Here is a 17,390-nt window from a genome sequence, read left to right as displayed (position 1 = left end):
TCACTTCGCACTACGTACTCCAGAAGGCTGATTTAGATGTTTTTTTTTTTTTTTTTTTTTTGGTTTTTAAATATTACCGACTCTATTACAATGTAGTATATGTTCATACTTACTTTCTCAACTTACTGAAGCACAAAGAATCAATACTCCCCACACTGGAGTTCGAATCTAAGACCTCTCATTTGAGAAGTCATAGCTATGCCGCTCGACCACAAGACATTTGACAAGGCTTACAAATCAAATTGGGTAAGCTTTAGACAATTTTTTTTTTAAATTAAAAAAATCTTTATTAAATGCGAACTTTTGTTGGATGGTATTTAATAAATAATGCGACAAAAGATTTTTTGAATCCTAAAATAATCGAAAAGATTGTGTATTGAAAACTTTAAGTTTTCAACCACTTTTTTTATTATAGTCATAAATCTCAAATATCATATTTGTAAGCTACTTATAATCCATCAATTCAATCATTAATTTTATTTAAAGAATAATAATACTCAGTAGTTGATAACTTCATATAACATTATTACTCAAAATTATGATGACAATGACAAGAAAGGTTGCAGTTACAAAAGAAAAGTTGATATGTACAAAATATTAATAATGAATCATACATGTTGCAATTAAAGGCAATACAAAACTTTTGACCCTATGCATCAATAATAACGGTCCATGCTCCACAAAATTAAAGTACACAAACATCATAACCCTTTTCATCCCAATTCATACAGGCTAAGGTTACATTACATACCCCAAGGAACCAATTAACGAATTCAATATTAAATCTAACGTCAAAGAAAAAAATAAAATAAAAGTGGGGAAAAAAAAATAATAATGAAAATGAAATGTTGGTTATCCCCACTCATATCATGTGGGTTCTTAAAACACTGAGCAATCAAAAAAATAAAAATAAAAAATCTACACCAAAGCTACTGATGACAGGGACATGGCCCACCATGAAATATTTTAGATTTATAAAAAAAGCTTGGATGGGATGGGATGGGAACATGCCACGTGATGGCGCAGTTTAGCACAGTGCACCGCATCTTCTTCATCACTGCTGCTGCTGCAAGCCATCTTGTTGCGCCGCCGGCGCCGCTGCTTCTTCGCCGTCGCCATTGTTACCGGCAGTCGTGTTCTTCAGATTCTGTTCATGGTAGATCTGCCTCAGCCTTTCTATCTCCTTCTTCAACGCCTCCTGGTGAGCTGCAGTTCATCATAACCAGAATAACGGTTAGACGAGAACTGTGTAATTATTATTAAATAAACATGGAATATTTGCTTCTTCATCCTATCTATCGCTGATTCAAATATCCGAGACAAGTAGACAAACATCGTGTTGAGGAATTTTCCAGACAACAAACAAACATATATGGATATTCTCATATTCATATTCTTATTCATTCCGAATCATAATACTCCAACGTCTTGCAAAACAGTGATTTTTCTAAGACAATGGTACCAGAAATCCGATTTCTTTGCTCCTCCAACCACAATCTTTTTCAATCAAGTTTTTTTTAAAAAAAATTTTAAATGTAGATTTTTTGTCTATTACGGAGTATTTGGACATAATTTTTTAAAAAATGTAATTTAATTTGATAAAATCGATATTTTCAGAGATCAATTAGTACAGTTGTGAGTTGTAACCAAACAAGTACATGTTATGAGTGATAATCATTAATCATATGTCCTTTAATAATTAAAAATAAAAACATGAACCTAATTAATGAATAAGACAATTATTCTAAAGTCCCATGCAAATTAACGGGAAAATTCGATAATAGCATTGTTTATGCAATTAATTGCGGCAAATACACCAAACATTTTTTTGACCAAGAAAATTAGTGAAAATTTAACATGACTAATTGATTTTGGAGTTCTAATGATAATAATAATAAAATAATAATAATAATTACCATCTTTGAAAATTTTGTCTTGAGCTAAGGCTGCAATCCGCTGTTTAAGAGCACTGTTATCCACATTTAGAATCAGCCTTTGATGGTCCAGAAACGCAACCCTTGGTGACAATGCCGATACCTCAGTCTTCATTCATTTTTTTTTTTCCAAAAAATTAAAAATTAGTTTGATTTTATTGAAGTATGTACTGATTCAAAAATTTTAATATTCATGAAATTAAAAAGAATAAAATAAAAATCTGGCAACTGCCAAGAGATTAGTAGAAAATTATTGTTAAGTAGAATTGGGTTATATTAAACATACTTGCAATGTGGTTACACTCCTTTCCAGCTCTGAAATGTATTGCAGCTTTCTGACTCTTGATCTCTGAGCTGATTGTCGATTAGCTAAAATCCTGATATTTAATAATTATGTAATTTAATTAAATTTACAACTAAAAGTGTAATAATTAATTCCAAAAATATTCAATTTTTGAAAAGAAAAATTTGGGTTCGTACGTACCTCTTAATCCTCTTTGGATCTACTATGGCATTGGAAGTATCTCCGGAATCATTGGCGGGCGACGGTCTAGTGGCGGGTTGAGCCGGTTGGGTTTTGTATGAGCTGTCAACCACCTCTCCCGGTTCATTCTTGGGCTGAATTTCGTGGCGGCGGGTTTGGGGTTTTTCCTCGTTTTCGCTTATTTGATCCGATGACGTCGTCGAAGGATTAGACGACGGAGCGGTGGCCGCCGCAGCGGCGGCGGAGGAATCGTCGGGGAACATGGACGTCAGCTGCTCGTCATCCAGCCTGTCAAACCCGTTGTTGGCGTTACCGTTACCGTTGTTGCTGCACGTCATCAACGCGCCGCCGCGGCACTCGTCCATGAAGGGAGCCTCCACGAACGCGATGGGGTCACTGACGGAGCGGCGGTGGAAGTTTCTCCTGGCGGAGGAGAAGTCGAGGAACTCATCGACCCAGGGGTTCTGCTGCGCTGCTGCTGCGGAGGACGTCGACAGCGGCATTGCTTGGAACGGAAAAGACGACGGCCAATTCTGCGTCATGGAGGGGCCCTTGGGCGGTAGTTGCGCCATGCACACACTACTTAATTAACCAACTAAACCCAAACTATAATCACTCTCTATTCAATTCTGAATCTACGAAGAAACCGTCAGCAACGTAATCCTGAAATGGAACAATAATGACAGACTGAAAATTCCCAGGGATCGGAATGTATGACAACTTAGGTTGCTGTGAATATAAAGAGGATTGAGAAGATATAAAGAAGTTAACTAAGAATAGGATTGAGACGACGTTGTCACGGCCGACTATTTTGGGTGGTTTTGTTTGTTGACGCGGTTCCCATTTTAATGCCCCATGATTTTGGAGGGAATTGAATGAGAAAAAGGGGACTGCCCATCACCACTCCACTCACCATCTCATTTCACACTTTTTTTTTTGATACATTAAAAAGTTTTTAACTTGTACAATACCAAACTAATCCTAATTCTCCATTAGAATTCTCACCTGAGAGTCACTGAAAAAGATAAATTGACAATAACTTAAGCATTATCACGGTCATACTCTACCGTTAACTATGTGTCAGGTCAATCCTAATTCTTAGAATCCCTATTCAGGACTCACGAGAGAAGATAAATCTCGAATCGTCCAAGTAATTTCCTAGACAGTCTCTGTCATTGATTTTATTTAAAAAGGATTCATCTTTTCACTTCATCTAATTTTGAGAGTCCAAACATCCAAACTCAATGGATTAGTCCCTTAAGTTATTTTTTTTTTTTTTTTTACTGCACTAATATTTGTATATCACAAAATAAAACTAATTCAATCATCAAATATTATTAGAAATTTGGATTGAGGGAGAGAGAAGTCACATGGGGAGGGGAATGGTACAGCTAGCAACAGCTGTTGGGGAGGGAGGGAAATAGGGGAAAGAGAACTCAGAGTCTCTCTCTCTCTCTCATCACTGGAAAGACAAAGACCCCATTTGTAATTGTATATTAATTGGTGACATCAGCCACCACGTGCCGATGTGACCTTTACCTTTTGCTTTAGTCTCTATTTACGAATAATCTCTCCGTCCCTATTTCACGTCCCCTTCCTTTCATCAATTTTTCAATATAATTATATCAAGGAAATTTTAAAAAGAAATTTATATAGAAGCCTTATATATTACAGTATATTCCATATATAGATTAGTTTTTTTTTTTTTTAATTCAACTTAAATAACGGAATTTAAGTTAACTAAGTTTGAAAGTGCATGAATTTATGAGTTTGTACATTATTATCACATTATATATATGAAAGAAAAATGTTTCATGTTACTGAATTCAGTATTGTCATGTCTAAAAAGAACATATAAGACAATTTCGAAAGTAATTATATCTTTTTATTTTCTATTCAACTATATATTTGTAATAATCAAAACATTTTTTTTCTTTGATAAAATATGATAGCAACAAAATTTCCTCCCCATGTGGATATATATGGTGGAGGAGGAAATGTAGAAGGGGATGAGCTGTGAAGCAAAAGGAGGGAGGGAGGGGAGTTAGAATCATGTCTTTTCTCCTCCCCCATGTGGAGTGTGCTTCCAAGGTCTACCCCAAAACACTCCTATTCTTCTCTTATTGCTTTAATTTGTCCCTAATCTACTCCCACATGGATCCTATCTCTCTCTCTCTCTCTCTCTCTCTCTCTCTCTCTCTCTCTCTCTCTCTCTCTCTCTCTCTCTCCTTCCCTCAAATGTTCTTCCTATCCTCTAGCTAATTAGCTTGCTTCCCATTAATATCCAAATTAAACTATTTTTATTCAAGGTTTGCATTTACAAGTTAAATCAAACTTAAACCAATCATTCAATTTTTTTTTTTTTTAATGAGGCCATGAGGTGTCCTAAGCAGGTCCAAAATGTAGGAGACACCTTTAAGTACCATACTCGAACTAATCCCCATTCGTACCAGGCCGGTCAAATTAAGGAACAAAGTGTTGGGTAGATTGATTTTTCCATCGATCACTCACTCCAACCAAACTGGTTAATCATTCAGTTTTTTTATTTTTATTTTATTTTTTACATTGAGAGAGTTTGGATAATAGCTTACTAGTGTTTGGTAATCATCATTTTAATTTGACTTATTGATGTCAATAAGTTAAAAATGAAAAAAGTTATTTAGAGTAGCTTTTTGAAATCAGCGTATTGCATTTTCTTAAACAAAAACTAATACTTAAAATAATGAATAATACATTGTAAAAAGTAATTTAATAGTTAAAAGTATATAAACAAATATACTTATGTATGTCCATTTTACATTTAATTAGTGAAGATTAAAACTTAATTTACCAAACACATTTCTATAATTCGATAATACTAACAATTAACACACTTAGCTATCAACTATCAGCTAATTGTCAAACACTCGGAATATTATATAGAATGTAATATATAACTATCCAACCAATAACAAGCAATGCTTCATCACCTCCACAAGGGGTGGAGCGGCATGATTCTCGTACCCACAAAAGATCGTTCTAGAATAGATGAAATATAATTCTCGTACCCGCACAAGATTTTTTTAGGTTATATATACATTATATTGTGGATGAGAATGATGATGATTAGAGGAAAAGTTGAAAGGCAAGCGAGGCAGCAGGCAGCATGTTAAGTACAGGAGGGGTAGCTCTGTCACGCAAAAAGCTTAATTGACCTCACCCTGGGTATTAAAATATACACTACACAACACTATAATATAATATTATATTATATTATTATTAACATAATCTTTGTTTTGCCAACCAAATTAAAGCTTTCTTTAACTTATACTATATTCCCATCTCTTATCTTCATCACATGCATCAAACAAACACCACGTACCCCTATTTCACCATTACATTACTTGAACCTCACGTTTCTTTCTTAATCCTTTTTTGTTGGTCAAGTTTAAATTAAAACAATTAGGCGTAACACCTGTTATAAATGAAATTATTTCGTACATACATGCGATATTTGATACAAGTTGGATGTTGTTTTTGTATAGTGTGATTATTAGTTTAAAAAAAAAAAAAAAGGAGGATGAAGGAGAGAGTGATGCATGTGAAATCCAGCAGGAAATATGGTTAGGAGGGGAAGCAAGTTAGGAAGCAGAGCAATAAAAGATTCTCACCTAATAAACAAGTCAATGTCGTTCTCCATAATTGTCTTTAATCTTACTTTTGGGATCCCAAGAAATTCTTAACACTCCGTACAGAAAAGGAGAGCACCACGTGGGAGGAGCCAGACAGGACCCTATTGTCTCTCTTTCTCTCTCTTTAAAAAAAAATCTTTTTTTTTAAAAAAAAAAATTTAAGAAAAAAAATCTTTTTTTTTTTTTTTTTTTTTGTAAATTTAAAAAGATAATCCCATTGATTATTGATTTATTGGGGATTGTTAGTGACGCTGTGACAGTAAATAAGCTACTGGCATATATTTTGAAAGAAATAATTTCAAGAATTGTATTGCTCTGAATATAAGAATTAGGTCTCATTTGGTTTGCGAAAAACATTTATTATGGAAAATAAAATATCAAGGGAGATTATAGAAAATATTTTCTAATAAAAAATGTTTTTCATGAACCAAACAAAGAAAAATATAATTTTCTGCAAATTTAAAGAAAACATTTTTCTTTAAAAAACACTATCCATGAACAAACATGCCTTTAGAGTGTGTCCCCCATTGTCACCGGGGCTCCACTATTATATCATACAGTGGTTATTGAGTATAACAGTTACAATAATGACACGACGGCCCCTAATAAGTAAAACGGATATACTTAATAAGTATTCAGGCTTCCTAAGTGATTAGAGTGCTCCCCTCCATATAAGTGTAAGGCGGTGCTCTAATAAGTGCATGGGCTTTTGCAACCATTCCACGACTCTTTGTTTGATTGCCTTCATGCCTTGACGGGTTAGACCAAGAGCATCAGGTAGGGTTTGGTGCCCTGTCCAATTATTCTGTCATCACCCCCCTTTACTCATGAGCTGCAAGCGCAACGGAGTTAACTAAGGAGTAATAAAATGTTGAACTTATCAAATATTTCGTCACAAGCTCCTGCCCGCAAGCTACAAGCGAAAAGTCAGCTAGGAACTAATAATAATTTTAATTTTTTAAAATCTATTTTTATAATAAAATAATTTTTAATAAATTATTATTATTTTTCTTTATTTTTTTATTTTTATTTGATTTTTTTTCCGATGGGGACGGACAGGCCGACCGAGGCGTATCCTCAGCGTGTTTCTTTTTTTTTTTTTTAGCCGAGGCAAGCCACAAAATTCTACTTTGTATCGTCGTGGTTTGAACTCGGGAATAGGTGCGCCAAGGATGCCATCGAGCAAATCACCAAATATTTGTCAATGAAATCCACTACTCGTTGGGTGCCATAGAGGTTGGACCTCATGGTTCCGTTGTAGTCATGGGCAATAGCGAGCCCCGAGCCAACATTTTCAGTGTTCTGGTAGCTAAGAGATCACTGTCGATGGGGATGATCTAATCTTTGGGATTACAATGGATCGGAGCCGAGGTGGGTTGGGTAGGGCTACATCCGTCACCCGACTGACATTATATTTTCACCATCCATAACCAAATGTTCAATTTTATTTTTTTTTTGTTTAATTTAAAATTCTAAGTGTTTGATTTTAAAGTTGTTTTAAAATAAATAAATAAATAAAAACTCAAGAAAAGTGAACTTATTAGATTATTTCAAAAAAATAGAAATTAGAAAGCTAAAATGTTTTTTTTATATAATAAAAAATAAAAATTAAAAGTTCAAATTAGAAATGTTCTAGATCTTTAATTTTTGAAACATGGAACTGTGAATTGACGGTTTAGAATTGGAATCAAACCATGAATCATATATTCATTAAAAGTTCAAATTAGAAATGTTCTAGTTCTCGACCTTATTTTGGGTAAATGATATATAGTACGTATGATACACGTATTGTATGATAGTAGTGGGTAACTATGGAAAATTGGCATGCATACCTGTCATGGATGATGATAAGTGTTTATTTGTCTATATTTTTCACCATTTTCACTAAGCTATTTTGCATATAGATCATTCCAAATTTCATGAGGTTAAGACTAAATTGTGTTATTTTGCAAGGAGTTTGGTTTGAAAAGCTTTGGAAGCAAAAATGAGTAGTTTCATGCACTTTGGTGGATATTGGAGTCAAGTGGAGCATTATGGATACATTTAGAGTCCATGGGAGCCAAGGAGAAGCTAAGAGGATGGACAAAACACTTCCAAGGAAGCCTAAGAGTGGTGTATTCAATTGTCTTATTGGTCATTTGGGCAAACCAAAGCAAAATAGAAGAAAAAGATCAATGCATTGCGATTCTCGACCTGCACGTCGATGTCATAGTCTTTGGACCATATCTCGAGCTACAAATATTCAAATTACGTGATTCTTGTCCCATTGAAAAGAAAACTCAAAGGGTTACAACTCATATTCAGACATTAAAGCCTAAAAAGGAAGCCATAATGGTCAAAATCATCCTTGATGTTGAAGTTCCAAACTTACAAATTTCGCTCAAAACTGACCACTATTTGGTAATTGGACCATATATCGGCCTTGGAATATCCAAACACTAGTACAAAAAACATCAATAAAATTGAATAATTCGCGTCCAAAGTTAGAACTTTGGACTCCTAAAGTGTAGTTTATTGCTACCGTTCACTCTTGAGGAAGTTAAGGAGGCGGTATTTTCAATGGCGCCCGATAAATCCCCAGGCCCAGACGGTTTTAATCCGGCCTTCTTTCAACATTTTTGGAATGACATTGGCACCGATGTCTCCGAATTTATTCTGGATTGTCTGAATTCGAAAACAATGCCAACTGGAATGAATGATGCATACATCGCATTAATCCCGAAGAAGGCAATCCCGATCAATATGGGCGATTTACGACCCATAGCGCTATGCAATGTTACTTATAAGATCCTTGCTAAGATGGTTGCTAATCGGTTAAAAAATGTTCTGGAAAAAGTGATCTCCGATTCACAAAGTGCTTTTATTCCAGGACGACTTATAACCGATAATGTTCTTATTGCCTCAGAAGTCATTCATTATTTAAATCGCAGGAGACATGGGAGGAATGGCTGGTGTGCGTTGAAGCTAGACATGGCCAAAGCTTATGATAAAATGGAGTGGCGATTCTTTGAGGCTATTATGGAACGTATGGGTTTTGACCGGAACTGGATTGATCTCATTATGGTATGTGTCTCTACCGTGCGATACAAGGTGGCGATGAATGGTACTCTCACTGACCTTATTACCCCGACAAGAGGCTTGAGGCAAGGTGATCCACTCTCTCCTTACCTTTTCATTCTTTGTGCTGAGGGATTGTCGCATCTTCTGTCAAAAGCTGTACGGGATGGCCGGACTTCACCTTGTATTGTTGCGCGAGGTGCCCCAGGTATTTCCCATCTGTTCTTCGCAGATGATAGCCTGTTGTTTTTTAAATCAACTGTGCATGAGGCTATGGTGATTAAAGATTGCTTGCATACTTATGAAAAAATATCTGGTCAGAGTGTAAATTTTAATAAGTCATGCATTGTGTTTAGTCGAAATGTGGAGCCTCCTATGAAACATGCAGTAGCCATTGTTTTCGGTGTGAGCACAAATGATACTATTGGGAAGTACTTAGGTCTTCCATTAGGCATTGGAAGAAATCGTAAAGCAGTGTTTTCGTTTATTGAGGCAAAAATGAAACATCGTCTAGGGGGCTGGTGTAAGAAGATTTTATCTAGAGCTGGCAAAGAAGTATTACTCAAAAGTGTAGCACAAGCACTTCCTACGTACACTATGAGTTTATACTATCTTCCAGTTACCTTTTGCGAGCACCTTGAGCGTATGATGAATAAGTATTGGTGGCTTTCTAAACAGAATGGTGGGGGTGGTGTGCATTGGCTATCATGGAATCGTATGTCCATGGCTAAGTCAGAAGGAGGTCTTGGCTTCAAGAATTTGCATAAATTTAATGTGGCGCTTTTAGCCAAACAAGGCTGGCGATTGTTGAGTAATCCCACATCTGTTGTCGCTCGTTTATATAAAGCCCGATATTTTACTGGCAAATCACTCCTTGATGCAGATATTGGTGCGAACCCGAGTTATTGCTGGAGATCAATTTTAGCAGGCCAACCTCTCCTTAAGAATGGCTGTTTCCGGAGGATAGGAGATGGTCGAACAACAAATATTTGGCATCAACCGTGGCTTCCTGATAAGAATGACCCCTTTGTTCATACGGAGGTGGTGAGTTCTGATGCTGATAAGAAAGTAGAAGCTTTGATCGATCCTGTCACCTCTGACTGGAACACTGCTATGGTCAGAGAAATGTTCATTCAACGAGATGCAGATTTGATTCTATCTATTCCAGTTTCACTTGAGAATGCTGATATGTGGTGCTGGCGTGGCGACATAAGGGGTGTTTACTCAGTTCGTGGAGGGTACCGTTTGCTGAATGAAAATAATCACAATCTTAATACTCCTTTCACGGCTTGGAAGGAGTTATGGCGTTTGAAAATTCCTCCCAAGTTTGCTAATTTCATTTGGCGCTGTGCAAGATGTATTCTCCCTACGTTGGTGTCTCTTTCCAATAGAGGTATGAATATTGACACTCTGTGTCCTATTTGTCATGCATGTCCAGAATCATTAAATCATCTTTTTTTGGAATGTTCTCAAGTTACTGGTGCATGGGGTGGTATCTTGGATTCTACAGATCTGCATTCTGACTTGAGTTTTGAAGCTTGGCTTTCGGAACTTTTTAAGCAATCTGATCATAATAAATTGTTGCGTTGCATTGCCACTTGTTGGTGTATTTGGAAGAGAAGAAATGAATGGGTTTGGAGTAGAAAGATGTGGCCAGTAGAGGAAATTATTCGAATGGCTACAAGCTGCTTTATTGAATGGCAAACCCAATTAACTACAAGATCACATGGATTGGGACATATCCACAACACCCAAACTCGGAATGTGCATGAATCTTCACATGTGGCAGAAAACATCCCTCCTTCGACATTAGTGGTTGAAGTTGATGCTGCTCTCCCGCAAGGTGGCACCGATGGGTTTTATGGCATTGTATGTCGAAATAGCAATGGTGGTTTTGTTGCTGCGAGGAGCGGTCCAATTCGTTGCCTCAATGATCCCCATCTTGCGGAGGCCTTTGCTGTTAAAGAAGCTCTTTCCTGGACTCTTGAACATGGCTGGCGCAACATTGTGCTCAAATCAGATTGTCAGATGGTGTGTAAGTTTTTCGAAAATGATTCACCGGACTATTCTTATACAGGTTGCGTTCTCAAGTATTGCCGGTCTCTAAAAAGGCACTTTGAATCAGTGTCTATTCATTATGTTAATCGATCAGTGAATAAGCTTGCTCATGTGTTGGCTAGAGCTGCTAGTTCTCATACTGATCATTTTAATTGGTTTTCTACTATTCCTTCTTGTATTGAACACTTAATCTCTTGATTTTAATGATATCCTTTCCTTTCAAAAAAAAAAAAAAAAATTTGTTATTTTATTTATTTTAAAACAGTATTGGCGTCCAAAGCTCTGTACTTTGGACGCCAATATTAAAACCCTCGTATTATACGCGTCCAAAACTCAGTATTTTGGACGCGTGTTATTTTTTTTAAATCAAAATAAGCCCTAGAGCAGCAGATCAACCCGCACCATCGTCCCCGCCGTCTTCATCCTCCTTCGATCTCCATCCTCCTTCACCGTCGACTTCGATCTCCATCCTCCTTCATCTTCGACGCCGATGCCCCCTCTGCCACCGCTCTCCATCTTCCCGTCGACGCCCCCGCTGCCGTCGTCGATCGCTGTCGCAAAGTCACTGCTTCACTTCGACCGTTGCTTCACGCCGACGTCTCCGCCGCTCCGGACCCAGCCGCCGTCCCCGCCGCTCCTCGCACTGCAGGTTAGTGTTTTTTTTTTTTTTTTTTTTTTTTTTTTTTGTGATGCATACCAAGTTTCATAGGGCTTAGAATGTCAAGAATAAAGTGAGAGTGTGATCGAATGGTGCATCTGGGGTACACTAGGCTTAACATCCCACCAATTTTTGTACTTGTCTACTTTGTATGATTGTCATTTTAATTTAAAATCTTTTCCCAATATTCAAGTTAATTATGTGGTGGATCATGTTGATTCATAGATTGTACTTGGGGCAATGCTTAAACCTGCTACAATGAATCATAAACAACCTTGTTCATAGAAGTTCAGGAATCATAAAATTCGTAATTAGATTCATGGATTGCTAGTAAGATTGAGTAAGAACTTATAGTCATTAACTGTGTGCAGTTCAGTTCTAGTTGGGAAGGGAGATTTAGGTTGCTGTGGGTTTTATTTTGTATTTGCAATTTTCTAGGGAATGACATAGTAGCGAGCTTTATGCTTGAGAAACCAGTTTCTCTCTTGGAGGATCATATCTTGCAACTTGAAGATGAAATTTTGTATGAAATAAGTGTTTCCAACACCAAAGTATTCCCCATAACTCCCCTCTTGTGTTTCGTGTGTGGTTTTATTTATTTATTTTAAATGTGTTTCTTAATTCTCTTTCTAATCTTCCAATTTTCTTTAAATGTGGTTTTATTTGGGAACCCCCATCATTTGAGGTGCTGAAATAGTGAAGTGAGATGATAGCTTTAGAGTTGCTAACCCCTTCTAGTCTTCTCTAAATATATATGCAGTTGGTCTATGAGAGTGTAAAGACAAAACAGTCTCGGAGCTTATTACTCTCTAAAAGACATGCATTAGAGAAACAACTTCAACAGTCTAAAACGTCAGCAACCATATGATCTGTTTCTGTTATATTAAACATTTCCTTTCTTAAAGGTAATGAGAGTATGCTATTTATTACAAGTAGGCAATTCTTCACGAATTAATAGATGTTGCGCATACTAGTTGTATCTAATTTCTTAATGTTACTAGAGCTAATAGCTTTCTATCTTAATATTCTGAAAGAATTTAACTCGACTTCAGAGTTTGATGTTTCTTTCCAACAGTTAGTTATTATTATAGTTCTTGGTATGTATGACTAAAACTTTTTCTAATATAAAAGATGAAAGTGCAGGTTATGTTTTCTTTGAATTCTTTCTATGATTGATCTTCTGGTGACTTGAGACCAGACAATCCACAAAGCTAATGTATAATGCACTTGATTAGTCAATGATTATCATCGTTCTTTTTTCAAAGGTTAGCTAATAGATTTGCAAGTTGGGGTCTTAAATTGGCCATAAGTTAGTAACTCATCTTTATATAACTCATAACTGTTTCTATGACTTATGCAGGTACAAAGCTGCCATCAAAGCTGATCCTTTGTGTTACGAGGTGTGCGGCTTAATTTGTTATTTGGTTATTGATTCTCCAAATTTTTATAGGTGCTTTTTCCTGACTGAATGGAATTGCAAATCCTGAAACTATTTTCTATACATTGGACAACAAATATACAAATGTATTTAATCTTTCTTTTTTAAATATATTTTTCTTTCCTTTTTACAGGCCTTGGTGCTGAAGATGGTTGGCTCTCTTCATTCTATTCTTGCTTGGTAAAGAAGGTAATAATTTCATATGAGCTGCCATCAACAAGTCTCAAAAGATCTTTGGGATCTGTTTTTGAATCTTAAGCACTAATATTCAATTCACTAATATTCAATTCTCATCTACTACAGGGATCTTTCTTTCAACAATCTGACTTTGTGATCTGTTTTTGAAATGCAACAGGCTTCAGACAAATCGGTTATAATCAGTGAAATTCTGGACTCGAGGACTAAAAATCTGTTGACCATGTCGAAAATAAGTGATTATGTTTTGTCAAATGAGCTTGTGAGCATTGCATTGGCTATGGTTGCAGAGGATCGTCAAATAAATGAGGTACTGGAAGAGCTTTTTGCTGAAGAGGTAATGTAACCTTGCTGTCACATCTCATTGTTAAATAGAAGTATAGAAGAGTTAACTCACTATATGCTGCCTTTAATGCAAAACAAATTTAATGAGTACTCAAAACATGCCACTATTGGACATTATAAGAATGAGTGACCAATTGGGCTCAATACATAAGATACTTGTAGTATGCAAGGTTTAATGAGAGTATGCAACAGTGTTTCTGCTTGAGTTCTCTGAGAGGTGATTTTCAGTGCTTGAATCATGGTATAATGTTCAGTGAGCTGGCTTTTTATTAGGACAAGCATTTTTGCTTATTGACATTTATATGATGACATTTGTATAGAAATGGATAGTAATTTATCTATACCCAAAAAGATGGGTTCCTTCTTGCTTGCATGGATCCACCCACTTCAATTTATTAAAGAGCTAAGCTAAGCTCTTCAAAATTAGTTGCTATATGTACAGAAACTGATTTTAGGAAATTGCTAAGACCATGAAATTGCTCTTAGAAATTTCCAGCGAGCTGTACAACTAAATTCCAGATTCGCATATGCTCACACATTCAATCAGGATTTAGTCTTAGTTATAGTAGTGACAATCAATTTCTCAATAATATATTATACTAGAAGCGCGCTTTCCTATTTATTTTGGTGCTTTTATATTGAGAATAAGATTATAATTTGTTTTCAGGTATGTTGCTGTGGAGCACAGAGAAGTTACACACTTTCTATTGTACATTTATGGTGTCATGAAGATCAAGTTACTTTCTTTATATGTCAACACTGAAACAAGCAGTTCTCCTTTGGCAGAGGTAATGTCTGTGTGTTTTCTTTCTCAGTACATGAAAAAAGAAAGTGTTTAGCAATGAGAAATATGAAGTCCATGACTAGACTTACCTGAAGCTCAAACAAGAACCTTTTTGGTGTTAAAAGAAAATGTTTGCCTCAGACTTTATATAATTCAGTTAATCAATGAAATATTATTATTATTATTATTATTATTATTATTATTATTATTATTATTATTGTATGAAGTTGCTAATTAGATTAAAATGATTAAATGTCTTACAGGTATACAAACTTAGCTATGATATATGCATGCAGCTGTATACAAACAATTGTTTGTGCAAAGATATGTGCCTTTTTCTCATGCAATCATTATGAGCTTTAATAATTCATTTCTGGGGCAAACATGAGAGTTTCATCTGGATATATACTTCAATATAAGAAACCCTTAAACGGCAGTCCTATTATTTGTGTTATTTTAGTTGAAGTGTATGCCTTGTAGCTTGATTGGACTTAAGACTACTTCTGTTTATCGATAAAGTAGTCTTAAGTCCAATTTAGCTACAGATTTGACACATACTTGAATTTGCCATTTTATGCAAGCAGACACTGGTATTATCCTATGTATAGAGAAGGCCTTAGCTCAGTCCGGGGTATCTAGGGAAGATGTGAACTATATAAATGCACAGGCAACATCGACACCAGCTGGGGATCTCAAGGAGTACCAAGCACTTGTAGTTACGAGTGAACTCAACAAAATCTATGATTGGTCACCTTCTAGGAGCAGCTGGTGGTGTGGAGGCTGTAGCAACTGTTCAGGTAACTTTTCTACTCGATCTCTCATAATTCCCCAGGTACCTAATACTTGCATATACATGATAAGGGGTCTGCTTGAGTAACTTTAAATCTTGTATATACCCATGTAAAAGTTATTCTTTAGTAAATGCCTACTCTTTTATTGCAGGTTGAGGGTGAGATGGATAAGCTTGCAATGGAAGAAGCTAGTTTTCGTAATTGGGTATATGGGTTCTCAATATTTAGTGTTTACAATCTACTACTTGCACAGATACTATGAGGACCAATTGACTCAGATCGATTTCGCAGAGGTTGTTAGTTAATTTGAGCAATTAAATGTGCAAGCAATGTGTTGATACCCTATATAATGTAAAAGTTGCAAAAGCAATTGTCTGCCTGCATCTTATTTTAGCAAAATATCTTCTTTTTTTGGTATCTTTTCTAATTTGTTATTCAACTTGGAATAAATTGTGGCATTCTTTCTGTTTATTTACAGATTAAGATGGAGCCTCTTGCTATATCATTGGACGATGATCTTAACAATGCGGCAAAACAAGTCCAGGTTTGCACAATATAATGCTGCAACCAGAAGGTTTTGGTTCTCTGATTTTTTTATTTTATTTTTAATAGGCATCTCGTATAATACTTGCAACTGATGGGGATCCACCTGGCCAGGCTCTAGCTGACGAACTTGCCCGCCGTTTAGGGAGAGAAAGGTTTATATTTCTCTCTTTTGATGTTATGATCATGTGAATTAGCATTTTCGGAACTGATTGTCTATAGGAATTTTTACTTGCTAGTAGTTTTTGCTTTAATGGTAATTAGCATTTTCGGAACCGATTGTCTTAAAATTCGAAAGTTCATAGGGTCTTAGATCATTGGGTAGCAATGTTCTTTTCTACATTATTCTTAGTCATTCATGTGTACATTGATGATAGTTATTTACGTGAATTAGTAGAAGTTAATTATTTAAGAGGTATAACTTTACTTAATGATTAAGTGTTTAACCAGTTATATTGCAGTTTGTCCTCTTTCTCTCTTCATGCATAATCTATGGGGATGGGGGATAGTTTGAACCTATCATCTTAAGAACACTTGGAGAGTTTGCAGCTTTGACATACTGATTTGTTACTGTAATGCAATACATATTACGTACGGAGTAATAATATATCAATTCCCAGATTGGAGTATGAGCAGAAGCGGGACATGGATTCAAGGATTACCAAATTGGGGGCAACACTTGAAGATATATAATGTACACAAATGCAAGCAGGTGTGCTTTAGTATGAATAAAAATTGGAGATTGATTACATCTTAAGTAGTTTATTTTAATTGTTAACATTTAGAATTTGTAGTAAAATGTTATTAGAATTGAAATTTTAGATTGGTGTGTAGTATACATCTTAAATTGATTAATGTTGAAATATATTATTTGGTAGTTATGCTGGGATGTACAGGAAAATATTGGTAGTTTTATAAAAAAAAATATTTTTTTTTTAATTTTTTTTTAATATAGGCGTCCAAAGTTCAGAAACTTGGGACGCGTATAGTATTTTTTTTTAAAAGAAGATGATTAATCGCGTCCAAAGTCGAAGAACTTTAGACGCGATTTACAGACTTTGCGCGTCCAAAGTTGACCAACTTTGGACGCGCAAAGTCAGTGGTCAACACTGTAATGAGATTAATCGCGTCCAAAGTTCTTCAACTTTGGACGCGATTAATCGTTTTTCGCGTCCAAAGTAGCTTTGGACGCTGATTGTATATACAATCAGCGTCCCCGCCATCTGCGTCCCAGCTACTTTGGACGCGAATGACTGTTTTTGTACTAGTGAAATGAAGTGATTTTTGCACCATTTGAAAGAAGACTCGAAGGGCTACAACTCTCATGAAGACATCGAAGCCTATTTCCAAAGGAAAAATGGGTCAAAATAAGCCTACAAGTCAAAGTTATGTTTCAGAGAGGTACTCGACGCGTCGAGTCTGGGCAGTGAGG

At 35.9% G+C, this 17,390-nt stretch overlaps 2 protein-coding genes across 6 annotated transcripts; one reads left to right on the top strand and one right to left on the bottom strand.

Moving 5' to 3' along the window:
* Positions 1–597: 597 nt before the first annotated feature.
* LOC109187263 (basic leucine zipper 34-like) lies at positions 598–3,312 on the bottom strand. Its single transcript, XM_019337429.1, has 4 exons — positions 2,419–3,312; positions 2,221–2,311; positions 1,917–2,043; positions 598–1,206 (listed from the first exon to the last, which is right to left on the bottom strand). The coding sequence occupies exons 1-4, from the start codon at positions 2,988–2,990 to the stop codon at positions 1,055–1,057; spliced, it is 942 nt and encodes a 313-aa protein (XP_019192974.1). The 5' UTR covers positions 2,991–3,312; the 3' UTR covers positions 598–1,054.
* An 8,284-nt stretch (positions 3,313–11,596) lies between these two features.
* LOC109187337 lies at positions 11,597–16,883 on the top strand. 5 transcript variants are annotated; one of them, XR_002055266.1, is made up of 12 exons: positions 11,597–11,853; positions 12,623–12,767; positions 13,006–13,127; positions 13,223–13,262; positions 13,434–13,489; positions 13,656–13,832; positions 14,508–14,628; positions 14,888–15,421; positions 15,567–15,708; positions 15,894–15,959; positions 16,028–16,113; positions 16,579–16,883. XR_002055266.1 is itself a non-coding variant. In XM_019337523.1 (7 exons), exons 4-7 carry the CDS (start codon positions 15,625–15,627, stop codon positions 16,649–16,651), a joined length of 309 nt encoding a protein of 102 aa, XP_019193068.1. In that variant the 5' UTR covers positions 13,618–13,832; positions 14,508–14,628; positions 14,888–15,421; positions 15,567–15,624; the 3' UTR covers positions 16,652–16,883. The 5 variants fall into 5 exon arrangements, 1 of the variants encoding a protein (XP_019193068.1); XR_002055268.1 differs by lacking the exon at positions 11,597–11,853 and having other exon boundaries at positions 12,622–12,767; positions 15,209–15,421; XR_002055265.1 differs by lacking the exon at positions 11,597–11,853 and having other exon boundaries at positions 12,622–12,767.
* The last annotated feature ends 507 nt before the right edge of the window (positions 16,884–17,390 follow it).

This window comes from Ipomoea nil, unplaced genomic scaffold (assembly GCF_001879475.1).
Source record: "Ipomoea nil cultivar Tokyo-kokei standard unplaced genomic scaffold, Asagao_1.1 scaffold1421, whole genome shotgun sequence".
In the NCBI taxonomy this organism is placed as follows: domain Eukaryota; kingdom Viridiplantae; phylum Streptophyta; class Magnoliopsida; order Solanales; family Convolvulaceae; genus Ipomoea; species Ipomoea nil.
This window is presented reverse-complemented; position numbering and strand designations above follow the sequence as displayed.